Source organism: Glycine max, chromosome 12, assembly GCF_000004515.6.
Source record: "Glycine max cultivar Williams 82 chromosome 12, Glycine_max_v4.0, whole genome shotgun sequence".
Classification (NCBI taxonomy): Eukaryota; Viridiplantae; Streptophyta; class Magnoliopsida; order Fabales; family Fabaceae; genus Glycine; species Glycine max.
This window is the reverse complement of record NC_038248.2, coordinates 7304511-7331998: the sequence shown is the minus strand read 5'-3', so window position 1 is coordinate 7331998 and position 27488 is coordinate 7304511. Positions and strand designations below refer to the sequence as shown.

The 27488-nt window shown below is 29.8% G+C and overlaps 4 protein-coding genes across 9 annotated transcripts; all 4 read right to left on the bottom strand.

The window, feature by feature from the left end:
* Positions 1-1113, bottom strand: LOC100819488 (DNA polymerase epsilon subunit 3). The gene is made up of 3 exons (XM_003540751.1): positions 956-1113; positions 584-702; positions 1-179 (listed from the first exon to the last, which is right to left on the bottom strand). Exons 1-3 carry the CDS (start codon positions 1111-1113, stop codon positions 1-3), a joined length of 456 nt encoding a protein of 151 aa, XP_003540799.1.
* A 5936-nt stretch (positions 1114-7049) lies between these two features.
* On the bottom strand, positions 7050-11463 carry LOC100818948 (glucan endo-1,3-beta-glucosidase 14). 3 transcript variants are annotated; one of them, XM_026124575.2, is made up of 4 exons: positions 11171-11462; positions 9777-10804; positions 9503-9646; positions 7050-7260 (listed from the first exon to the last, which is right to left on the bottom strand). In XM_026124575.2, the coding sequence occupies exons 1-3, from the start codon at positions 11247-11249 to the stop codon at positions 9575-9577; spliced, it is 1179 nt and encodes a 392-aa protein (XP_025980360.1). In that variant the 5' UTR covers positions 11250-11462; the 3' UTR covers positions 7050-7260; positions 9503-9574. The 3 variants fall into 3 exon arrangements, with proteins under 3 accessions (XP_025980360.1, XP_025980362.1, XP_040863393.1); XM_026124577.2 differs by lacking the exon at positions 11171-11462 and adding an exon at positions 10904-11151; XM_041007459.1 differs by lacking the exon at positions 7050-7260 and adding an exon at positions 7269-9090 and having other exon boundaries at positions 11171-11463.
* Positions 11464-15239: 3776 nt separating this feature from the next.
* LOC100499711 (ferredoxin 3-like) lies at positions 15240-17927 on the bottom strand. 4 transcript variants are annotated; one of them, NM_001363196.1, is made up of 3 exons: positions 17806-17927; positions 15458-15958; positions 15240-15362 (listed from the first exon to the last, which is right to left on the bottom strand). In NM_001363196.1, exon 2 carries the CDS (start codon positions 15949-15951, stop codon positions 15496-15498), a length of 456 nt encoding a protein of 151 aa, NP_001350125.1. In that variant the 5' UTR covers positions 15952-15958; positions 17806-17927; the 3' UTR covers positions 15240-15362; positions 15458-15495. The 4 variants fall into 4 exon arrangements, with proteins under 4 accessions (NP_001350125.1, NP_001238738.1, XP_040862993.1 ...); XM_041007059.1 differs by having other exon boundaries at positions 15308-15362; positions 15458-16007; positions 17806-17915; NM_001251809.2 differs by having other exon boundaries at positions 15240-15958.
* A 5599-nt stretch (positions 17928-23526) lies between these two features.
* Positions 23527-26505, bottom strand: PHR20 (MYB-CC domain-containing transcription factor PHR20). The gene is made up of 7 exons (NM_001363723.1): positions 26330-26505; positions 26028-26243; positions 25832-25908; positions 25242-25299; positions 25066-25159; positions 24893-24962; positions 23527-24454 (listed from the first exon to the last, which is right to left on the bottom strand). Exons 2-7 carry the CDS (start codon positions 26236-26238, stop codon positions 23747-23749), a joined length of 1218 nt encoding a protein of 405 aa, NP_001350652.1. The 5' UTR covers positions 26239-26243; positions 26330-26505; the 3' UTR covers positions 23527-23746.
* Between the last annotated feature and the right edge of the window lie 983 nt (positions 26506-27488).

Here is a 27488-nt window from a genome sequence, read left to right as displayed (position 1 = left end):
TCATTGGTCATCACCACTCACACCTTTATCGGAATCCTCACCTTTATCATTATCTTCTCCTTTCTCAGAACCTTCGCCTTTATCAGATGACTCACCTTCCAACTTCCTTTTCTTCTTCGGCTCATCTTCCTTTCCCTTTGACACTACGACTTTCTTTCTAGCATTCTTCTTCCTAAACTCTGTTATGCAATGTAGAAAATGTGTCAAGGTGTGCTAGAAACTATGCAGATACAGTGAATAAATTCTTCCAAAATAAACTGCCTGCCATGCTAAGTGCAAACGTTAGAAAAATCAAAACAAAAACATATTTTCTTTTTCCATCATGAATAAAATATATTACATAACTCTTATTAGACATATTACTAATTCAAATGTTACAAAGTAGTGTCTTGGGTGCTTCAAAATAGTATATCTTGTCCTAGTCTCCTACTATACATATGTACCCAATAGGAATAAAATAACAGATCCTACAGCTCCTCTTTATAGCTTTGAACTAAATATTACTCACTACACTAACTGATCGTGCTTGTTTAGTTAGCACAATAGCAAAGAACAAAGTAATTAACAAGCCAGGATCATATACCTTCAAGGGAAGCTTTTAGAGGGCAAACAAACTCAGGGAACTCAGTTTCCTCAAGAGCTTTGAAAACATTCTCAACATTGATAATCTGCCTCTTTGACTCCTTACATATGTCATTAGCCCTGCATAACACATCACATCACATGCATATTTACATACACTACAATACAATACAAATACACCATTATTGTCTTGCTTCTTCTATCTCAAAAAGTTCCCACTTTTACTTTCTTCCACTGTTTAATTTCATGATCTATGAATCAATCATACAATTACAATCCGAGTCCTACTTTTTCTCTAATAAGGGGAAAAGGAATTCAAACATAAAAATCCAAAATTTTGAGTGAAATTCATAGAAGGGTTTCGAGGGCTTACGTTGCGGAAAGGTAGTGGATGAAGATCCTACCGCTTTCGGAGAATGCGAGAAGACCGTCTTTGCTGACGGAAATTTCTCCGTCTTCGGAGCAACGGGACAACTTGTACTTCACGACGCGGCGCATGATAGAACGGGGCAGCTCCTCCGCCTCCGACATTTTCTTCTTTCGATTCCGATTCGGAATTCGAATGGGTTTAGGGTTAGGCTTTTATAGTTAAATTTCCTTTCCCGCCATTATCAATGCCCTATTCTTTTCTTTCAATTTCAAAGTGCGTGACAGCATTTTACAACCGGAAAATGTATAAGAATTTAATTAGAATGTATTTATGGTATAAGTATTTTTACACAATGATGCACTATTATACACACTAACATTGTTGATTTTTATAACAACGTTAGTCTAAGTGATACAAATTTAATATTAGGTTTAAGCCTTGTTGATAAAAAATGTGATTAAGAGAAAAGAATCTATCCTATATTATGTTGGATCAAGTGGTCTCAGAATAATTAAGAAGGGAGGGGTTGAATTAATTATAAACGTGTCTTGATTAATTAAAAATTTATCCTTCTTAATATTACTAAATTCAATTAGGTTTTACTACTGAGTTATGAGAAAGTAAAGAATCGAAACAATAACTTAAACAAAAGTAAAGCAGAAATAAGAAGTACACAGCCATAAAGAGTGTAGGAAAGAAGAAAACAAACACAAGTTTTTATACTGGTTCGGCAACAACTTGTGCCTACATCCAGTCCCCAAGCAACCACTGGTTCTTGAGATTTCCAATAACCTTGTAAAATCCTTTACAAGCAAAGATCCACAAGGGATGTACCCTCCCTTGTTCTCTTTGAACAACCAAGTGGATGTACGCTCCACTTGAACTGATCCACAAGAGATGTACCCTCTCTTGTTTTCAGTATTACAACCCAAGTAGATGTACGCTCTACTTGTACAACAAAGAATGTACCCTCCAATGTGTTAAGATAAAAAATTCTTAGGCGGTTAGTCCCTTGAATCTTTGTAAGGGGAAACAAAAGATATCTCAGACGGTTAGTCCTTTGAAATCTTTTGTTTAAAGGGAAAAGGAAGAATCAAAAAAATTCTCAAACGGTTAATCCTTTGAATCTTTTGTCAAAAGGGAGAAAAAATGAAGAAAAAGAATAGCACAAGTTTTTGGTCAATGAACTTTTCTTGAATAAAAAAAATATTGAACAAAAACTCTTAGAAGAATGCTTTGAATGAATGAAAGAAATCTGAAAGTTCTCTCTATAAAATTCGTGTCATGGTCACATATTTATAGCCATTTGATGGCTCTTGAAAAATCAAGTTAAAAGTTGTGAGTGTTGGCAATTTCTTCAAAACTAGTCACTTTAAAAGTTGTGACTCTTTTGAAAACTAGTCACTTAAAGGTTGTGACTTTTGAAAAAATCTTCAGAAACAAGTCACTTTAAGAATTGTGACTTTTGGTAATTTATTTTTTCAAAACAAGTCACTGGTAATCGATTATCATCATAGTGTAATCGATTACACATCAACAGATGTGACTCTTTATGTTTAAATTTGAAAATCAAAACGTTTAGAAACTCTTGTAATCGATTACAAGTATTGTGTAATTGATTACATAAGTTTGAAATGATTTGAAAATATTTTATCATAAGTTGTGACTTTTGGAATTTGAAATATAACGTTTTTAAACATTGGTAATCGATTACATGATTATGTTAATCGATTACAGCTTTGTAAATCAGTTTGAAAAGAATGTTGGCTACTGGTAATCGATTACTGCCTTATGGTAATCGATTACCAAAGAGTAAAACTCTTTAGTAAAAGATTTTTCTTTTTGAAAAATTCTCTTGATCAAAATTGTATTATTCAATATTTTGAAAAAAAAAATCTTTTTATACTTATCTTAATGGTTCTTGAAGTTCTTGCATATCTTGAGTCTTCTCTTGAAACTTCACTTGAATCTTGATTCTTGATTGAATGACTCTTTGATTCTTGAAACTTGTTTGACTCTTGATTCTTGACTTGAGTCTTTGGCATCATCAAAATAAACTTGGAAAGCTTTGCTTCCACATATTAATAACATGAATACTAATTTTTTTTTTATCATATTTAACTTTACTATAAATTAATGGTGGTGACAATTGTGACACCTTTACCCCACATACATATAAATAAAATATATAAAAATACATATAAACAAATTCATGGGCATAAAAGTTCACATTCGCTTAAATATTGTCAAATAAAACTTATTAAAAACATATTCGACTCAGAACAAGGTTATCAAAGTTTATAAAAGAAATTTTGTTAAATCAGTGAGGTAAAAATAAAATAAAATAACATCATATAATTAAAATAAAATTCATCCCCAATGTCACATCATATGAGAGCATTGTGTTCCATCGTCCTCTAACAAGAGGTTCTTTAAAGTCATCCACCTAGTCATTTGCTCTCACGAACACAAGATTCGAGATCGTCACTGGATCCAAACAAACACAAATAACACATAAGGATTGAGTTATCACATTTCTAAAAAAAATAAAAAACAAACAAAGACATTATCAAAATAAATTATAGAAATATTTATAACATAGCTCAACTTAATACAATCTACATCACTTTACCACTTTATCATTTAAAATTTATTTTTCAATCACCAATCACATTACATATGAATCACACACTCGAGTCAAGACGTAGTAACACTCATCGATTTCATAATAAATAATTAGCAAACATTATGCAAAAATTATACTAAGACTCAAGCTTATATGTAATGTGGTACTATGTTAGTGAAAAACCACATTGGGACGTTTAGGAATACATAACAAGACAACCATACAATGGGTATGTCAGGTCACTCTCACTAAGTAAAATCATAAGGTGACCAGTCAGGGTCACTCTGTTTTACGATAATGTTTCAACCATATAGGATCAACACAAGCTTAAAAGAGCACTCAAACCGAATGTCTTTACCCCCAAGACTTAGACTCCGAAGAATCTGTTAGGGTCTCACCTTCCTAATTCAGATCCAACCCCTAAAATAATTTTTGCACACAGACACTGCTCATGAATTATACAATACCCACGACCTCACACTCGTGTTTCAAACGCGCTTAACACATTGTGCTACAATTTAACATTTTAGGTTCCTAAATAGGAATCCTACACTTTTTCTTTAACACTGCGCATAAACATTTTTCTCAAGGTAAACATCAATCGGGTTATTGTATAATTCACAGCTCACAACATAAGTACTATCACATCAAGTGTTAACCACACACTTATTCACAACCAAATCTCATGTCCACAATTTAACATCTCATAATGTCATAATCTACCATCACATGTTTATGTGTATCTCATAAATTAACACATGTTCAACTTTACACTTATACTCAATTTCAATAACAATATTATGATCTCAATGCAACATGTTATTTCAGAATTCATCACATATTGAATTTATCACTTACTCACAACTTCAATCACAATTTTATGATCTCAATATAACTGTCTCGCAATTATAATCATACATAAAGAATTACAATACAATAAATATCCCAAAATAAACCTCAATTTGATCCCTTAAGGATCCCTACATATGTTCATTCTAACCCCAATTGTGATAAACTCATCCCTTACCTCTAAGCGAGCTCAGGTGTGTAGTTCGACAGTGATATCAGAGTCTCTAACAATTCCCTAAAATTCCTCAAGTTTTTCCTCTATTTTCTCTCTTAGGGTTTCCAAGCGTTAGAGAGAAGGAGAAGAGATTGTAGCCTCCATTTCACTATCGACGTGCGAGACTAATTTCTCTTTGCAAAACATTATTTAACAAATCCCAATGGTGACAATGTGTGAAAATGGCTTCCAAAGGTGGTGTCCAAATTTCATGACGATTTAACGGTTGACGAGTCCGGGATCATAGTTTTACCAAAACAGGTTTTGGGTGTATGCAGGAAAAGTGAAAGCTCAATGCGAGGGACATTTCTTCCATCATAGATATTATCAAGAAAATCTCAACGGTGGGTGTGTGAGAAATTAAGTTTGAAACCACATGTTCAAATTTCCCGATGATCTAACGGTTGACGAGTTTGGGATTATCATTTTACTGAGACACATTTGAGTGTATGCAGTAAAAAGATAGAGTTTTGGGAGAGGAAAAGAGAAAACGAATTTGAGAGGAAGATGAAGCGTAGAGACGTATCGCCAGTCTGGAAACTAACCTAATATGTCTTTATTTATAGCTATGGTACTCTCAGTCTATTATTTACTCTATTTTTCTTTATTTTTATTATTTTTTAAAATGAAACTCTATTTTATTTTCTATCAAATGAATAAATAAAATATCATTTTTATTTTCCTTTAAACCTCTATTTTAATTAATAAAGTTATTTCTCCTTATTTATTTAAATATAAAAATCTCATCATTTTTCTAAAACTATATTTATTTATAAATAAAAATATTTTTTAATTTATTTACGAAAAATGAGATATTACAACAATGATGATGGTGGTGTAACGATAAATTAGTGTTGACAATAGTGATCACAATTGTGTGGTGACAGTGGTGGCAATAGCGACAAGCTGACAACAATGATGGTGGTGAAATTGTTTTTTAAAACTAAAAATTAAATCCACAAATAATTTTTTCTTGATTTTGAAAATGAACGTAAAATTTTTCGAAATTGAATTAAGGCTTAATGTCATTTTTGGTCCATTATGTTTCAGAGTTATTTCGCTTTGGTACATTAAGTTTTAAACATTTCATCCTAGTCCTTTAGGTTTTCGAAATGTATTGTTTTGGTCATTTTTTAAATTTTCTGTTGAAAAAAAGACAAAAATGATACATTTAAAAAAAACATAAAGGACTAGAATGAAACTTTTAAAATTTAATGTACCAAAGCGAAAATAACTGTGAAACAAAATAAACTAAAAGTGACATTAAACATTTTAAAAAATTAACTTTACATAGTACCGTCTCATCCACAATCGAGTGTTGTCGATCTTCTTCTTTACCTTCATCAACGCATTGTTATCGATGACGGTGATGAGACGGTTGTTGTCATTAGGTGAGGTGGCAATTCCGGTTGTGTAGGAAGGTTGTGGCAAAGACGAAAGCGGAGGCGGTGCTACACTCTTTTGGGTCGACAGCAAGAGGCAAAACGACGAAAGAAGAAGGGACCTTTACCCATTATAATTGAGAATAATTGGTAAATGAAATTTTTATTGTTATTAAATGATTAAATTGAACGAGGATAATAATAATGATGGTGGAGGATGTTGTTGTTCGTGGCTTCAAATCCATCTTTTCTTCATTTACCTAGCTAGTGATTTTTTTTTATTTCTAAATAAAAAAGATAATAACGACTTTTAGTGTCACTATGTTAGCTTAACTATTTTAAAATTTAAAACACTAACGGACATTAACGTTTCCAACAAAATATTGAAAAAAGAACCAAAATGATACATTTCGAAAATATAAATAACCATAATTGAACTTTTAAAACATAATGTACAAAAGTGAAACAATTATGCAACATAATAGACCGAAAGTAACATTTTTTAAAATTTAAAAGTTAACATAATATTAACATTTTTAACATAAAATTGAAAAAGGACAAAAATAATACATTTAAAAAATATAAAGGATTAAAATGAAGTTTTAAAAATTTTATTTACCAAAGTGAAATAATTACGAAACATAATGAATCAAAAGTAACATTAAACCTTGAATTAAAAATCATTTGAGTTCCATTTTTACCAAGTATGTTTTGTTTTGAAAATTCTATTTTAAAACTAAAAACTCACAATTATCCCAGACGGAAACTAATAAGTAAGTAAAATAATAAGTAAAAAAGTGAGAGCATAAGTCTTCGTAATTGTAAGAGTAATTTTAAAATAAGTGTTTGATTAATTAACTATTGTGAATTAGTTTATTAAAAAGGTTTTTATAGGGACGGACATAATTGTTTTGTGTGATCAGATTATCAGAAGCATCATTGATAAGTTTGAACTGTACCATTCCTGTGCATATATACACAGCAGTTCTCATAATTTCTGAAAATTAACAAATAAGCTCATGTTCATATGGAAAAAATCACTATACTCCTCTTTACATCTTCAATTTGTGAGATTTATTTTGGTTATTGCTAAAATGGTGAAATCAATAAGTGCATGAATGATTTTAACTATGATACATCTTCCATTTATATGGACAAACCCGCCAACATCATGCGAAGTGTAGGATTTTCCTTGGGCAAATGAAAAGAAAGTTGTGCTGCTTTAGTTTCCTTCTCCCTGCAATGATACATCAAAGCCAATAACATGCAATCAAATAAATATTGGACCTAGGGCTTTGTATCAATGCAGTAAAAATGGTGCATTTAGTGCACTCAGTACATTGAAGTCATTATATATGAAAATCAAACGGCCTTAATTTTCAATCTTAGCAAATTGAATTCGAAACATAAATTCGAAATTTCAAACGTTTGATCTTTATCCAATAGCTTTGATTTACTGACCATATACCAAATGCAGACTCCACCTTTCCCACTCATGTATTACCTAGAGAGATATACGTAACCACAGTTTGAAAGATGTCTCAAAATTGAGAGAAATCACATTATATATTATACCCCAACAATTTATATTACTTTTTTTTACGTGTAAATGCTGGATTTTATTAATGCAACGAAAAAGCAGAAGCTACATCATTTGCTATGATTTGGTTAAGATGATAAGGAACCTCCTCTATCCTGCAATTTATATTACTTCTTCTTAAACCTTGTTTAATAAATTAAATTTAAATTTAACTATATTTCTACATCATGACTACATGCCACCCTTTGTATTGTTGAACTTGAATATTAGAGAAACGAAACCTCTGCCATTATCTATACGCATTAAATGGCCATGGAGTTAGGTTCACCATTCCAGTGTCCACGAATTTATGTTAAATATTTCACCTTACTACATTCTATTTGTTTCTTTTGACAAGAGTTCATGAAGCTATACTTAGTCAAAATAAAAACCAACTAATATTATAAGTTAACAAATTTAACATGTATAGTGATTTATGATGATGGCAATATAAAACTTTACCTATTCGTGTATAACTTTAACTCATATTATAATGCTCTAACAATTGTTAAATCTACATACAAAAAAAAAAAATTAACATTTTTAATGCATCAAAAGTTCAGGTACGATAGGAATCACCGAATCAGTGTCCGAGCTGGAAATTTTCAAGTGGATGTTTTTACCTGTCAATTATCTTATCCCATTTGGACCTATAACCGATATTGAATACAACAATTTTCAAGGGTATGAACCATGCCATGTTCATTTCAATAAGCGATTAGCATCTCATGTTGTAGAATATTCCACGTGGTTTTTGTACAAAAACGAAGCCACAAATAGTTCTAAATCAGTTTCCTTCTTTGAAAGTTTTAGCCACTCATGCTCATAACCTCTTCCATTTTATGTGGTATACTTGTTAAGTCATATATGATACGCAAGCACATAATTATCCAACACGTTATTTAGACATTCGAACAATTCACCCAAAGAAATTCCTATTGCATTGGCAAGAACATGACTCAGTGGTAGAGATAGTAGAAATTCTCAACTCTGTAAGCATTTTTTTTATAATACCCTTGCACAGTAACTATTTATTCCACACTAAGTTAATTAAATGAATTTGATTTGAACATTGTGCATCAATCATGGTGAGTTTGAAATGTTTAAAGAATGACTAGTATGCTTAAAAAATAAAATGGAAATAAAAAGAGAAATTACTGGAACAAGAAGGAAATATGCGTGAAATAAGGCTCACAAATCACAACCATGTACAAAACTTGTGGGGTTTGAATTTCTGAGATGAGGTTCTGAGGGCTTTTATTTTTAATCTGATGCAACTGATTTGGACTTTTGTATAGCTGAAGACAAGAATAATTTCCTTCACAGGATGATTCATACGCATGATTGCATGTGGGAGATAAGGAAGATGGAGACTAATTACCATATTTTAATATTCAAAAAGAGTAATGAAGGCTTTCTTGGGGTGGTTAAGGTCGGCACCAGAGTCCACTTGTGGCATGCACGAATTGATATTAAGGCAGAACCTTTCTACAGTAATGTTCCAAAAATTTCCCATTAAATTATTTTCAAACTGTTCTAAATCTGTACACTAATATTAGAAAGTGAAGATTAAAGTGGTGGCATCAAAAGGCTTTCCCTTTTGAGCCTCGGACTGAACTTTCTCACACACTCAATCATTTCTAATTTTCTATGACATGGTATAATAAACCCATAAAATGTTCAGTAATTATCTTCTTATCTAGCATGTGACCTATATAAGACTTGAAAAATAAGAAATAAAAAAAATCAACAGCCCTATATTTGTATATTGACATTTTAACTCCTTTCTAGTTTAAGTATTAGCAATTGGAGGAAATACCAATTACTTGCAAATAAAATACAAGGAAAATTATTAAGATTTAAAAATAAAAATGCATGGACAAATTTAATTTTTCCTCACCTTGAATAACTATCTATTGCAAAAGAATGACGTATGGGAATTCCTCTGTTTCCCTTTAGCCTTCCTTTCTGATCACCATCTTGAAAGCTCCAAAGCAAATATCAAGCATGTAATTATGCATACAAGAAAATTGACAGACAAAGTCTGCAGATTAAGAACGATGGAAGCATTAAAAACTACTCGATCAAAATATACAATCTACAAGCCAAATAATAATACAAAAATAATGAGAATATTTTAAAGTATGTTAAACTTCCATCATGTGTCTACTTACATTGGATTTAGCTGCCAAAGGCATCTCTGGGAGATAACCCTTCAATCCAATGTTATAAACTGGAGAACCATTAGGATAGTAAAGTCCATAGTTTCTCTCTGATGCTGGACCAGGCTTCAAATTCTCATTAAAAAGTGCAAAGACATATATGTCAATTGGAACCGATGGTTTTGCAGGAGTGCCTTGTTTCTGCTCTATCCTTTTGATCAAGTTACCATTATACAATGCGGCGTTCTGCGGTGTAGCTCCAACCTCTTCAGGATCACCATTAGAAGGCCAACCGGTCTCAGAAATCCTTACTTGAACATCATCATGCCCCATTTGTTTGATGGCAGCATAGACAGCATCAATTTGAGCATACAACATGTTGTCATAATGGAAATTGGTGTTTGGATCAGCCATGCCTTCATTCGGCTGAAAAAGCACATAGTTTAAGGAAACCTCATCCGGGTTGTCTTTGTATGCAAAGAAAGGGTATGCATTGATAAGAAAAGGTGAGTTGATTTGAGCATGAAAGTCAAGAAGGGCTTGGATATATTGCACAAGATCTTCCCTAAAAGCTCCGGACGAAGGAGGGTAGGAATTGGATAATATGTTGAAGGAATGCGCGGTTGTGACGGTTACTTGTTGGTCTAGTCCAAGATTAACAAGGGCATCATGCACAGTTTGCATTGCTGGGAGAAGGTTCAACATTTGCTGAGTATCATTGCTATTGAACACCTCATTTCCCACAGTGATGCAAGTGATTTTAGTCTGTGAAAGGTAAGGTTGAACATGCTGCTGAATCCAAGTTTGAGCTTTATAAGGGTTTGTCATGTTCTCTAGGTACTCATTTCCAAGTCCTATAATGAATTCCACATTGTACTGAGAGAAGGCTTGTAGAACATCTGGATCAGCATCATAGAGCTTGATCCTACTCACATTCATAGATTTTATAAGAACAGCCACTTGAGAGGGAAGAGGCAAATTGTTGCCTATCTGTCCGTAGTTGATTCCAAAACCAAGGCCATGGATTCGCGCAAACAAATCTGAAAACACATTAAGAAAATAAAAAATGTCAACTTTACTTGCACAAATGATCAAACATTGAATCAAGATGGCCCTTTAAGTCAGATTAGACATTGAACCTGGTAACCAACACTCAATACATATATCATGAGAAGAATAGATACTACTACAAGTTGAGAGAATGAGGAAGCTAAAATAGTGGTTGATTCCTCTTGTCAAGCTATTCTGATCACTACTCAATAAGGGTAAATAGAATGTTCCATTTCCAAGGCAAGTGCCAATAGAATAGAATAAGACTATCTTATATTAACATAATTGTTTCTTTCTTTTCTTATTCATTCACTTTCCAGGGAATCAAGCAGAAGTAGACAAAGCAGATAACGAACCTGAAATGGTGAGAAGAAACAAAAGCATTGATATGAAGAAGGAAAAGCCTGTCATTACTGATCTGATCATTATGGCCATAGACACCTACTTCTAGGCACAGAAACTGAGAGAGGATGCAATGTTGGCCACCTAATACTTTTCATATAATGTGAGCTTCGGTGTATAAATATATATTAATCAATTGTCAGATGAGTATCAGGGCAACTCTGTTTTCAAGAGCAATGCTATTATAGTATTATTGCAATGTTATTTTATTTACATCATTCCTACATTACTGTTACTAAGATTGATAATAAAACGAAAAAAATGCATTTTAATACACTATTTATTTACTTTTTTTTCTTCCTAAACAAGCATGACGCAAAAAATCATGTAAAAAGTAACCTAAAAAACTAATGTAAAAATATGATTTTCCTTTCGTGTATGATAAACAAAGATAAGATATACACAAGCTAAATAAAACAAAAGAAAAACACAGACTCTATTGATGAAGCCCAATTCTCATTGTAAGTGTGGGTCACTCTCATTGCAAATGTGCGGACCACACATACAGCAATTAATTAATTAGTTATAAATTAACTATTTTAATTATAGTTTTTTCTGTAAAAGAAGGGATTTGACAATTTTGTTTTGGTGAATAAACATTTTTTTCTTTCTGTAATTGTTACCTTTACTGAGAGAAAATTAGACAGTAAGAATAATCTAAACAATAATTATTTATTTTATTATTATTTAAGTTATTAATAGGCTTATAAATAATTTCTATATTAGCATTTTTTTTATTATCTTTGAGTGTCTTAATAAGCCTAGTATTACATCTTTTAACTAATTGCAAAAGCTTGTATATTAAGAATAATTGAATATACCAAAATCTTAAGTGATCTGATATAGCTAGAGTTTTTTTTTTATAACAAATATATTTATGTAGTTTTTTTATACAAATATATTTATTTAGTTTTAATAACAACTTGCGCCATACAAAATTAAAGGTCTCTTATATCGTTATAATCATGATGATGTAACATGAATTACGATGTCGTGAAGAATACTGTGATGTCTTCTTCATTCCATATAGAAGTAGTATCCAATATTCTAAGTATGTTAATACTAACCTAAACACTCTTTTTAAGTTATTCTTTCTCTAACTTAGGTGTCGATAGCAATACAATCTTAATACTCTGTTGCATATATATATATATATATATATATATATATATATATATATATATATATATATATATATATATATATATATTAGGATTTGATGGTAACATGTATAATTTTTTTTTAAAAGCATCAAATAATAGAATATGACCTCAAATGTGCTTAACTTACTGGAGATTTTGATTATGATGATGACTGTATGATTAACTCAAACTCGGATTAATTTTTTTAATTGAGGTTAATTTGAAAACACTTCCATCAATCAAAGTTTTTATAGTGAAAACATAAACTGTGATGAGACGTAAAGTCATGAAACTTTTGAACGGTAAATCTGCCATTAAAATGGCCAGAAAATAATTAATTAATATGATGAAATTATGGTAATGATTTATTTAATATTAAAAAAATGGTTACTGGGATCTCAGTGAAGCCCATGTGTTGAGCAACGACGACTCCATGAAAGCCGGCTGATATACCTCCGGGATGGCACGTGCGTGCGTGTTTGCTGTTTTCTGAAAAACGATTTTTTTTCGATCCACGTTTGGACCTATTAGAAAAACGCAAAAACGTAAACAACTGGAGTAGTTTTTTCTTTTATGAACTTTTTTTAATTGCACTATCAATTAATGCTAATGATGAGTGATGACAATTAGTGAGGATAATAATTGGATTCGAATCAATATGCTTATTAATGTACCCATCATTTCATTTCATTTTTTTTTTAGGATTAACTCAGTGATTATGTATTTTTATTTGAGTATCATATTTTAAATAAGGTACTGACACATTAGAATTTTTAAAGCAACAGACAAATTATAATTATTAATTAATATTATGTTTATTATTATATTTGTTCTAACTTATTCATGCTTCCCTATTCTTTTTAGCCCTTATTGTAATTATGTTTGCAATGATAAAAAAGAGAGAAGAGATGAAAATTAAATTATATTTTATCCTTAAATGAACAAAATTTAAAGTTTGACAAATTACTCTAATGGAAACTTCATGATATTTTGATTAAATGAAAACCTCGTGACACTTTGATCCAATCTATTTAATAATCATATTGACAATCATTGACAATCATTTTTGTAACATTTTGATCTCTTTGTACCATGTATGTAGATTCTTTCATTAATGATAACTCATGAAAGTTAAAAGATAGATGAATTTGTCGGATTTTTTTTCCCTTTCTGAAACTAAAATTTGAATTTTTATCTTTTAAGGATGAATTTGTCAATATTCTACTTATTTGAGGACGAAAATAACTAATTAATCATAAATTTATCACATGTTGTGATTAGAATTTTATAATGTCAGTATATAGTTTTTTTTTTTCCTTTCACTTTTCAAAATATTAATATATGATTCGTTTATAAGACATGGCTTGGAAAGAAAAATGAAAAAAAGTCGATTTGGACTGGCTTTCAACGTCCGCATGATTTGTTTGCTTTTGAAAAAGTTGGAAAATAACGAAAAATTCCACCTCAGCTTGTGCTTTCAACTTGGCAAAAACCAAAAAGCATTCACGCATGAATATTGAATGGTAAGATCCTCTCCCTCTCCAATGCTACATGAAATCAATGTTATGTGACCCATTTACACTCTGGTGGCCACACCAACCCTTCTATTTAAATCCTTCTTTTCATTAGGAAGGGTTGGTGGGTAGCAACAACTACCATCATCATCAATCACCATGCACCCTAGGTAGAGAAAAACCCACCAAAAAGATCCTAGTTCTGTTATATAATGTAACAAACACCTTTTCAAAATCTCAAATTGGGTTCACCTAATCAGACCCTAGCAATAACAGAAACCAGCCTAAGACAATATTTGAATAGTTAAAAGAGATAGCCATGATTTCATCGGTTGGAGAAAAGAGATGCTTGTGATTTAGTTTATTTATAATTCCTTTATTTGTGCATATTATTTATAATATTTTTTTCATCAATGTATATTCCACTTCAATCAGCTGCACTGAGCCGGTGAGCAATGGTATAATCCTTTTTTGGGGGGTCCAACTATGGTTTCATTTTACTTGGGCCCTAATTTAAGTAATGTTATAGGCAATCACTTGATGCACCCCCAAAATTCCTAATACTCTTCCCTTACCCTTCCTCTCCCAAGAAAATCTTAGCCTCCTCTCCATCAAACCTCCACCTGCACCCACCTCTACCCAACCACCCAACACCACTGCCGCACCCAAACACTACCACCGCAATCACCCAACGTTACCTCCACACCGCACCAAAGCCATCACTACGCCACCACCCACCACCCCCACGTGCATCACTGTGATGCACGGCACCTGCACACTAAGATTAAAACCAATAAACCTTACACATGAACAATAAAATTGACATGAGAATAAATGGTAAAAATAACATCTAAATAGTACTTAACAACCAGGGTGGAAGTCATTAAGAAAATATTAATACCTATTGCTTTCATATGATATGTCAATGGCTTCATAGTCTATATTTAGATTAACATATTTTAAAGTGAAAACGATTAGAACAAATTCAATGACCATCCCCTTTTGTGTAGGGGAACAGAAACTTAAAATATGAAACTTTGCTTACGTTTATTAAATTATTCAAGAATTCTCGTTTTAACATTTAATCAAGTGATTGAAAAAAATAATTATCTTCTAACAATTTTTACATCTTGTAATTTCCCTTTCTTAATTCAAATGTCCCTCCTCTTAATTTTGATTTAAAATGCGTTAGTTTAAACTAAATAACTAATACTCTATAAATTATTAAATAGTTCTATTTTTTTTTAAAAAAAAAACATTATATAGCTTTTAAGCTCTTGATGTAAAAAAACATTAAAATTAAATGCTTTCTTTTTTAATAAATATTAAATATTTTCTTTTCTTAACCAATGTTAATGTAACAAAAAAGAGAGAGAAAGAAACACATTAAAAGAACCGAATAAAGAAGCAAAAGAAAGAAAAAACAACTACCACATTTAAAAGCCAACCGAAGGTGCTTATCGTCTTATTAATTAAGATCACAGTGCTTGCTGCACAAACAAAAATTCAATACACCAAATCACTAATAATCAAAAAAGAAAATTTGATTCTAAAGCAGCACAAGTAAACTAGTTGCAAAGTCTACCTTAAATTCCCAGTTCCCAACTTCAAGGCCAGCATTGCTCAGTAGAGATCTCCTTCCTTGTGAGTTTCAATTACACAGTCTGCAGTTGGATAGGAGACACAGGTAAGAACAAAGCCTTCCTTCAGTTGGTTGTCATCGAGGAATGAGCCATCGGACTGGTCCACAGAACCAGAAACAATCTTCCCAGCACAGGTGGAGCATGCTCCAGCTCGGCATGAGTAAGGAAGTTCAACTCCAGCACTCTCTGCTGCATCTAAGATGTAAGTATCGTCAGTGGCTTCGAACTCGTTCTCTGTTCCATCTGGGCCAATCAGCTTAACCTTGTAAGAAGCCATGGCAGTGACTCTAAATGAAGAGGCCGACTTCAAGCCGAAAGATCTGGAAACGCTCTTCACAGACCTTAAAGAAGAAGGACACTTCACTATGGTGGCAACAATGGATGGATTTTTGCTTGCAGTTTGTAATGTGCAATGATTAGTAGACAAGGTTGCCATGATTAGCCTGAAAATAAATCAACACTACAAAAAATCAACCCTTTGCAAGTGGTTATCTATCACAAAGGGCAATCACAGTTAAGATAGGTTATACATACCAATTAATAAAAAATTAAGACTTAAAACACAATTAGATTCAGTTAAAGTTCTATAAGACATACATTGTTTGGCAAATACATTCATCAAATAACAATACCCTTCTGAAGAAACTAAAAGAATGAAATTTAAGATTATACAGCAAAGATATTTCACCTAGAGAATAAATGACATACACAGTATATGTCATTACTGATTCTATGTTGCACAGGTACAGGTATGGTATGAGTAAGTCTTAATTTTAACACTGTTGTTTCTTTAAGTTCTATAGGTATCCAGCGCAGGTATGAGTCAGATATGTCATCGATTTTGAAGTATCCAATATTCATGGGTCAGAGTTGTTGATTAAAGTGATTAAAGCACACAATAAAATTATCATGCAAGTGTCAAAAAATGAATGTGCTATAAACTATCTTTTATATCCACAAGTAATCTTTACATTTTTTCTATTTTGTATCATCGCATTGATAAAAATACGCCTTAATAATGACATGTATGAGAGATATAAAGGAACGTATAATCTTAAGTCTTCACCTATCAGCTCAAGTTTTAAGGAGTCTTAGTCTTTCAATAGTAGGAAACAAGGATAGTCTCTTTTAGATTCCACTTGCAATATTCACTGACAAAACATTGCAAGACACAAACACAACATTTTGTAGAAACACCTGATAATTGATTCATATTATTTCATGTCTCACTCGATTATGTCATTCAATTACAATGCAGTAGCCCAACACTCATACAACACAAACAAAAAGATTGAATGAAAAGTGACATCGATACTTCTCTATGCTTAGTTCTTCTCAACCCATAATGCTAAGACCAAGACCCCTTTACTAGTGCACATTCAACTATCCTCTGCTAGGCCAGGATATTAAAGTTGTTGATTTCATATTACAGAACCAGAGAAGGGAACCACCGAACTATCAAAACTATATCAAAGGTAGGCAGGTAAGTAAGTAAAAGAGTTTTAATCCTAAAGAAAACTGTAAAAGCAACTTCATATCATAACATTTGAATGAATTTATGCCATTAAAATTTACAGAGAATGGAACCAATTCCAATCCTGCCATATAAAAGGCTCTTGATTTATGGAGGCGTATGAGAAGAAGCAGGATGGTAATTCTCTGCTCTTCACTCGATGCTCCAATTTACAACGAAAACAACCTATAAAATTGCCTCATTTTCTCTTAAAACCAATAAATATTCTTATACAGTTGTTGCACATAAAACATAAACACACTCATAAGTCATAACCAGTCTAAAGACAGACCCTGACACTCTAGAAGTAACACTCAACTGCATCACTAAATAATTAAAGAAAAAAAAAAGTTTGTTTCTTTGCATTGAAAACCTCCTGATTAGATAACAATCCCAATTCCTAAGCAACCAACAGTGCAAGACACAAAGAAAAAAGAGAGCATAGCAAAACATGTATAAGTATTCACCCATATATTTGGTCACACCAAAACCCAAAAAAAAGATTTTTTTTTTTTCTGGTTCTCTTAAAAAACAAACAATACCCATGTCCCGTAAGAATACGATGAATAGATGAAGATGTTATTTAATACATAAATCATAAAGATATAGAGTAATATATGTGCAGTTGGTAAGAGAAAAGAAAAACCCTGATCAAGATTGATGAAGGGTTTATATAAGTGAATAAAAAAAAAAAAACTGCAGAGTCTAAGAAATATGAATCCATAGTATACATAAATAATGAATAAGAATAAGAAAAGAGATGTTGAAGGGGCTTACAGAGAAAAGAGAAGAGAAGATGAGCGGTGTTGAAAGCGGGGAAAACGAAGTGATGATTCACGAGAGAGAGAGAGAGAGAGAGAGAAGAACTTTGTTTTGGGGTTTATTATGAATGGTAATGTGTCGTATCTGTTGAAAGTAAAGTGAATCAGATCCTTCTGGCCCCTACTAGGAGCTAGCTGCCCACAGTTCCAAACACACCCCAACTATTTTTTTAATTTAATTTAATTTTTCTATCATGATAAAATTAACTTTTTTTTTAATAATGGTGACATTGATACATGTTAATTACTATCTAAACCTTCCACATGTGTGTTTGGTTAGAAAATATTTTTTTAAAGCAAAATAGATAAAGATATTTAAATTAATGTAGAATACAAAAGATGTAGGATTTATCTTATTTCTTTTTAATTTATCTTCTTTCTCCTTCTATTACACACAAGCCTATTTAAAATAGATGATTATCATGATTCGTGATGATAAAATTAACTGATAAGTGATGACTTATCTTGTGGTATTCAATTAAGACAATAAAGATTTTTTTTTCAGGGCAACAAAATCTGTTGGTATTCAATTGAGATTTCTTACCACTTTTAAAATGTCTTTTGGTATTCAAAAGTAAATAGATTTTGATGGATTCTTTTGTGGAATGGATTTTGAGAGACTTTTTAATTAGAAATACACATAAAATACTCCTCCAACAATCTCACCCAAACCCTTGAGACTTTTCATAATCTTCCAAAGACTTTTTCTTCTCCTGCCGAACAAGACACAAACCACTACCAGGTTCATTCTCTTATAACTTTTCAATCAATTTTACCTATTTTTTTAATGGCAATCGATAGTCAATATTGTTCATACTGTATGTATATTACGCAAATCAAAAGAAAAGGGTGTTGTATATGCTTCAAGATTTCGTATTCATATTGTTTTCAACGTCCAGGCAATGAATATGCATCAAAAGAATGGCAATTGATATGCATCAAGATTTCAAATTGCTTTTTTTTTAGTACTGTATATGCAAATCAAAATAAAAAACTCTTTTTTATGATATATGAGTATTATTTTTATGGAAAATGCTAATATATGGAGGACTAATATAGGTTCAGATATGTGGAGAAATGCTAATAATTAGGCGAACATGAAGTGAGAATCACTTTGTTATTATTTTTTTAGGCAATAATGACTTTGTTATTAAAAGGTTTAAAATTTCTATCTTTTTTATTTTCTTTATTCAAACATTATAATTTATTTATCATCTTTTTCATTCACTTTTGTAACTTCCGTTATTTTTTTGTTTAAAATGTATTAATCTTTCAAAATCTTAAAAATCCATAAAGTACTTTGAAATCTTAAAAATTTGTGTTAGAAATCCATTAAAATCTTGGGTTAAGAATCTTGATTGTAAAAAGTCTTTTAAATTTTTTTTTTTAAAATCCCACAAAATCAATACAATCCCACATAATCTTTTAAAATCTTCAAGATTGTTTTTGTCAAAATATTCTCTCAAAATCCCAATCCAATACACCCCCCTTAAGATTGTTAACTGAAAAGTTAAAATTTATTAATTCATTTTATTAAGTTATAATTATTTGATGAACTTAAATGTTTGATAAGCTGGTAAGTATAAAATAAAATAATAGAAATTAATATACTTATGTGATGTTTTTATATAAATTTTAACATAATTTTTGGTAATGATAATTTATACTTTTAATTTATTTTGAACAGCTATAATATTTTATTTACGATTAATTATATATTTTTTTAGTTTTAATTATTATATTCTTTTTCATATTGTAAATTCTACCATTCATTTTATATTACTAACTTAATGTTTCATGTCTTCTACAGTTTCACAAATATTAAATTCATATTTTATAATTTATAGGAGTATTTTTATATTAATTTAAATTTATAAATTATTAATAATTATTTAGTTTAAATTTTAATAAATATATATTAGAAATATGCCGATAAATATTTAAATATATTTTTAATAAACTATAATTAGAACAAAAATTTGTATTTAGTAATACAATTATATTTGGTATTAATATTTTATTCTAACTCCATGCATTAAAATAATTGAAAAGACTATAAATTATTAATTCTTATATTGATATCGTATAAATAGGTAATTTATATTTTATATTTTTTTGTTTCTTGTCATTAATTAAAATTATAAAACGTAAATAAAAATGAAACATTACATTAGAGGAAGAAAATAAGATAATAAAGCTATAAAAAATAAACGATATATATTATAAAAATATTGATTAAATGAATTTTATATGTACATTGTATTATCCTAGCAATAAAATCTCCATTTTTAATAAATAATAAATATATTTTAGAGGAAGAAAAATGAAGATGGATGTAACGTTCAATTTAAAATCTAAAATTAAGGTTATAATTTTTATAATATAATTATATTTCTAATGTTCTATTATTCTTTTATGAAATTCCTTTTCTTAAATCTATCGTATAAGCATAAATTGTAAAAAAATGTTAAAAAGTAAATCTGAAATGTTATTTATTGGAAAAATAAAAACATTTAGGTAATAGTAATAATATTTATAAGCTTACCTCAAAAGAAAAATAAAAATGAAATAAAATGAAAAAAGGTAAAATATTTTATAAAAAAAATACTTTTGACAATGAAAAAAAGGTATTACAAAGTTTTTTTATTTTATTTTTTCAAATTTTATTTTATTTGAATACTCGATTTTATTGCATTGTCTTTTTTATCATACATTAACAGGAGACTCATCTTTATCCTAAACCACATAAGCATTAATGTTAGATAATATCTAAATTTGATAATTAATGTTTTTTTAACATAACTGAACTCTCACAATTTTAAATATTGAATAAGAAACGTAGAAATCAAACTAAAAGCAATGAAAAAAAAAAGACTAAGTTAGGGTATGAAAAAAATAGTATGACACATTTTTTGAAAAAAAAAACATAGAATTTAAAAATTAGTAAATAATATAAATTTACCCACAAATTCATCTATTATTTGTCTTCAACGTTTCACTCACCCTCTTAAAGGCTAAAAAGTGAGGGGGATAAAATAATTAGACTTGTAAGGTATGTCAAAGGAAGAAATTAACAAAATATCAAGTATGAAAATGAATATAATAAGATGAAAACATAATAAAGAAAGAAAAAAGAGCTATGAACTTACCCATACATTAGTGTTTTTTGCTTGTATTAATTCTGCCATTATGAATAAAAAAAATCAGAAAAAAATTAAGTGTATCGAAGAAAGAATAGTTAGCACAAATGAAAAATAAAAAGACTTGATGGTGAAAATTTGTCATCCACATGCATATATATATATATATATATATATATATGTAATTCAAATTATCAATTATAAATTAATTTCAATCAAACTTTATATATAATTTGAAAGTTGAAATCATAAATGTCATGTCACTTATAATTATCTTAATTAATTAATTTAATTCATGTAATTAAATATATTTATAGGAATTAATAATTATAAATATATTTATTATTAAGTATATTATATAAATGTTACAATCATTATAAGATTGACAAAATTTTAAAATATTATTATCATGTTTATTCCTAAAATATTATCTCAGATATTTTATAATTCCGATATTCTTAATTAATATTTATATAATAATATAATAATTATAATGTTTATTATAGAAAAAATATTTCATGTAAGATAGTGTATATGAATATTTGACGCGTAATATTTTAGTACTATAATTAATCTTAACCGATTGAAATATATGGTCAAATTATCTACATTTTAGTTATCTTATAGTATTTAAGATATTGTATCTCGAAATATCTACATTTTAATATTTATTATTAAGTGTACTATAATGTTACAATTATTAGGAAATTGACGAAATTTAAAATATGATTATCATGTTTATTCCTAAAATATTATCACAAATATTTTATAATTTCGATATTCTTAATTAATATTTAATATAATAATATAGTAATTATAATGTTTATTATAGAAAAAATATTTCATATAAGATACTGTATATGAATATTTGACGCATAATATTTTAGTACTATAATTAATCTTAACTGATTGAAATATATGGTCAAATTATCTACATTTTAATTATTTTAATCTTCATATATATAATATTTCTACCTTAAAAATGATACTTAAAATTAAGACAAATTGAGAGCAAATATTCAAATAAACTATCTTCAAAATAATTATATCATTAATTAGTTAGAATATATTAGTCATAAATGATTACTGCAATTAAATATTTCAGAATAAAATAACCATCTTAATGGAAGAGAATCAATATCAAATTATTAGGTGACATCATTCCATAAAATCAAATATATATATATATATATATATATATATATATAAAATTTTTCGTATCTTATACATGTATTAAATTCATATTTTATTATTTATAGAATTAATTTTTTATATTATTTAAATTTTTAATATATTTTATTTAATTTAAATTTTATTAAACATATATTAGTATATATATCAATAAATATTTAAATTTATTTTATATAATATTCAATAAATATATAGAATAAATTAATGTTGATTTAAATTATTTTATTAGACAATTAATTAAAATTATACATGTGTATGTCTGATAATAGTAAAAAATGTTTGTGTGAATTAGTTTAAACTTTACTTGGGTAAATTAAAAAACACTAGAAACAATTCCTTATGAGTTGTGTTCACGTATAATAATTTACTTTTAACAATAATTACTATATTTTAAAACATACAAGTAATAAGATATTTTTTACATTTTTTATTTTTATAAAAAAAATATACCATATTAATTTACACGGTTCTTAAACCTATTATATAAAATTTAAAAAAATATAATAAATATAAAATCTAAATATTTTAATTTATACAACTATTATGTACTATAATTGATTCTATTGGAAATATAATAAAATAAAATAAATATAAAATATGTATTAATTGAATTATTTGGTAAGTTGTGCAAAAAGTATAAAATAGAAACCCAAATATTGTATCACAGCTTAATACTCAACAAAATATCAATGTTCACCAACCACACACAGTTATCGGAATAACAATAAATTTAATTGGATTGCAAAAATATAAATAACAATATCATAAATAAACAAAAATTATTTTTAACATTTTTACAAAGTGCAATAGAAAAAGATAAAATAATAAAAAATAAAAAAGTTAATGTTGTACCCAAAATTAAATGAGATACACACTAATCACAGCTATTGGAACAATAATGAATTTAATTGGATTGCAAAAATATAAATACAATATCATAAATAAACAAAAATTATTTTTAACATTTTTATAAAGTGCGATAAAAAGAGATAAAATAATAAAGAATAAAAGAATTAATGTTGTGCCCCAAAATTAAATGAGATGCACACTTAACATTTTTCAAAATTAATATATGACACATAATTAACATCCATCTCATTTTAGGATGGATTGAGGTGGAAGGAAGAAAGGTAAAATAATAGATAACATAAGTAATTTGATGGAAAAAAAGAGAAAAATAGAAAGAGAAAAAAAAAGGTAAAATAAGACTGAAACATACAAGATATGTTTATAATTAGTCTTGTATTTTTTTTCTAATTAGTTATATGCGGCATATGTCAAATACATGTCAGGCTTACATGTCTTAAACTTTGAATAAAGCATATATATATATATATAGATAGATATAGAGAGAGAGAGAGAGAAACGATACTCTATCCACTATAATCACTGCTTACAAATTTGTTAGTTGCAATTTTGCATTCTACTAAAAGTAACTGATATTTGGCTAGTGACCACCATGAGCTGAAAGAAACAGCAGCTGATACATACATTGTTTACATTAAATACATTGTTCCTGCCATTGGAGTTGCCTTGCTTTGTGTACTTCCGTTGTCCTTTCTTTTTTCAGTTCCAACTGAATCCATTCAAGTCCAGTTGTTTACAACTCGTTTTAGTGTCTTTATTATCTTCAGTGGTTAGGTCCAGTTTTGAAGCAGCAAAGTAATTAGATGGCAATCCATAATCTTGAGAAACTTTATCAGCCACCGGTTTCACTGATTCTGTCCTAATGGTGCTTCCATTCTCAGTTTCTCCTTCAAGTCCAATGCTCATAGACAAGTTGCTTGGACTTCTTTTATCTGCATGCATGCTCAATGGGGTAAGGAAGGTATTCTTCTTCACTGGATCACACCAATTGAGGTCAGTGTTTGGTAGATTATTAAGATTTGGACCCTCTATGACTTCCTTTCTTTCCATGAATGTGTGAACATTGAAGGGTCTTAAGCTCATCCCTCCATTTTGTATCTCTTGCTCCTTTTGTGATCCCTCACAAGATGTGAGGCAACTGTCCATGGAACAGTCATTTGTATTTGGCTGGTTGGTTTGTGTTTGTTGGTGGGGGCTAAATCCTTGTATCTCCTTCAGCCGATCTGAAAATGCTGAATTCAGACACTGAGAGGACACTTTTGACACTAGCTCTGAGAGTTGAAGTTTGGTAGCTTCAAGTCCTACTGCTCCCAAATTCTGTCTTCCAAGTGTTTCTTGAGCTTTCTCCAACACAGCCTGAAGGTATTTTCCTTGAGCCTCTATACGTAGCTGCAGAAGTCTTTGCACCTGGATGGGGTCAGACGGGTTTGTTAGAATTTACGCTATGTCAAAAAGCTGAAAGCTTTATGTTATGTCAATTGTTTGCATTAGTGGGTCTGAGATGTAGAAATTATTATATAGTCTGGACTATCATGTGTATATAGTTTTGACTAATTTTCATGTAGACACCTAATTAAAATTTTAATTTAAGAGAAAGAATTAATAGCATTTAATTGAGATGGAGAAATTATTATATAATTCTAAACTATCATGTGTCTATAGTTTTGATCAATTTCTATGAGATACATAATTAAATTTTTTAATTTGAGAAATAATTAATAACATTCAATTAGGTGTCGTATGTAAATTAGTTGGGATCATGTGATGGTCTCTGACCATGTAATAAATTTTAAGGTTGATGGGTTGAAAATTCATGCATGGTAATGGTAAGTTGGTCTAACACACCTCAAGTTGCTCATTTAGTCTTCTCTGCTCCTCTATTTGCATATGCAGTGCCTCACTTATGTATAAATCTCTGCCAGGTACAAGGGAAGTTAATGAATGTCAGTATAAAACCTTTAGTGATAGAAATTAGAAAGTTCTTAAGAAAGCATGTGTGAAAACTGAAAATTTTTTACTTGTTGTTAGACTGAGGGGCAAGGTTTAAACTATTCATATGAGTTCCGTTATTTTCTCTGAGTCTTTCGTCTGTTGCTGCACCTGAATTTATGGCTGAGAAACCAGTTTGTTGTTCAGAAACAAAGCTTTGTGGTTCATTAGATGTTAGACATAATGGAGGAGATTGTTCTCTTACTTATTTTGTGTGTCATATTGTTACTTTGTCCATGCAGACTCTTGCTCAATCTGTATTTCTGGTGAGGAAAAAGAAAGGATCAGTAATTGCACCATACAAGTCAAGGTCAGAAGATAGTTATGATGGGTTTGTGTTTGTGCATATTATATATGAAAATATCTTTGCATATCAATTTAACAGCTCTATATGATGAATAAGATCATGTTTTGCATGTAGATTCATATGGTAGGAAAGTCTTAGGATGAATTATTTCCCTTCTTATTGAGACAAAATTTCATATGTTCTATTGGTAGATTTTCTTTTGTTCTAAATTAATTAAAAAACAACGGTGGATGCACCCTTATTTTCTCATGTTATAGGAGTAAAATCTTTTTCTTTTTTAATAATTGTTATATATTTTGAATGACAAAAACTAGACTTGTTTAGTTGTGAGTACAATTCTCAAACTTTGGAGGGAGAATGATACTGGAATTCATTTGACATGCAAGGACTGGTGAAATAATTCATGTACTGAAAATAGTAGTCATAAGAGGACAGAAATATTGTAATTAATACAAACATATATAATACAGAAAACTAATGATTTTTACCTGGAGATGGCTCTTCAGATGATATAAGGTAAGACCCGGAATCCCTATGAGTTTCATTACCGTTTTTGGAGTTGCCTCTGCAGTACAAATTTTGCACTTTGAATTAGTCAACTAGAATTAAAAGTTCTATTCTATGCTCTTCGAGATTTGATGATCAACAAATGGATGTGTATAGTATTATATAGTAAGTACTCACTGTCAGCTCCTCCTAATTGCTGCACAGCTTCTATAAACCTTGCATGAAGATCAGGTGTCCATTTCAATCTAGGCTTAGCATCAGTTGAGAGAACAAGTCCAGAATCACCAGAGCCATTTCCTGTTTGAAGGAACATCTGCCTCTCAGAAGGGATTGGCATTCTGGAAGAAGAGTGAATGTTCTTTCCTTGATGTTGCTGATGAGTGTACATTCAACCTGCAAAGCCACTTATAAGTACTGTTTATTATAAGCACTATATATGAGTCCATGACATTTTAAAATCAATCAAACAACATAATCACCTGATGATTGCGCCTTTACCTGATCAGGCTTCTATTCTCTGAATGATCACTTTGCTACCAATGAAAGGTGAAACCTGATAATGCTCTATTTACAAGTATTAATAATAAGACTTGATAGTAATATATAAGTGAACCTATGTTAACTTGTGGTGCTTTGTCTTGTTTCTCCACTGCACATTTCTCTTCATTGCAAAGCCTGCTTAGACAGGTAGTTATATATGAGAGCTGGAGGGGAACTAGTAACACATGGAATCTTTGGTACAACCAATGGAAAACAGAACTTAATCCTTTAAGCATGGTGACCTGACAAATAGACCCTTCCCACTTTTTCCCTCACTTGTGTTATGCTTGTGGACCCTCTTTCTTAGTTCCACTTTCTATTCTAAGGCAGTGCAAAATATTCCATTTGAGTTCCTGTTTAATTAGTGCATATATATGTAAATTATATTTTGGAAGCATATGAGTGAAAAATGAGAGCATGTGAAGAGGTAATTTTAATCATATGAATGACTGATCAAGATTAAAACAATCTTGAACATTTGCGTATGATTGTATGACTAAGGTTTAATCTTTTAACTCTCAAATTTCATTAGACATGCATGTCCCGTGTAAGTCGTAACACTTTTTTTCCCTTTGCCTCTTACAACTGTTTTAGAATTTGAGCAATATCTGTAAATAAATTAAAATTGTTGTAAATTTATACCCCAAAAAAAAATTAATATGCAAATATCTAGTTCCTAACTGCATTAGATTCTGGAATTGATCCTTCAAATTTTAACCAAATGTGCATTCTAATTCGCTTACCTGGCAAAAGTGGGAATCATATTCCCAAATTTGAAATAGGATTTTATTTTTGTTTTATTTTTCCTGACTTGGTTCTGGGGAATCTTATAATCCTCTCGACTTGGAACTGCCAAAACTCATCCATTACATATCTTAATTTGCTCTAGTGGAAGATTCTTCTATGTTAAAGCACTAAATGTTTTTGTTCCTAAGTTTGATTTTGTGATCGTTACGTGCAAAAGTATTTTTAACATGATGGATGATTTTGTTGATTGTTATGTATGTTAAAATACTAAGACATAAAAGCCAAGGAATTAATTAATTTCTTAATTAATTTGGAGATATATATAAGATTGGCTTGAAGGTGAAAAGAGAA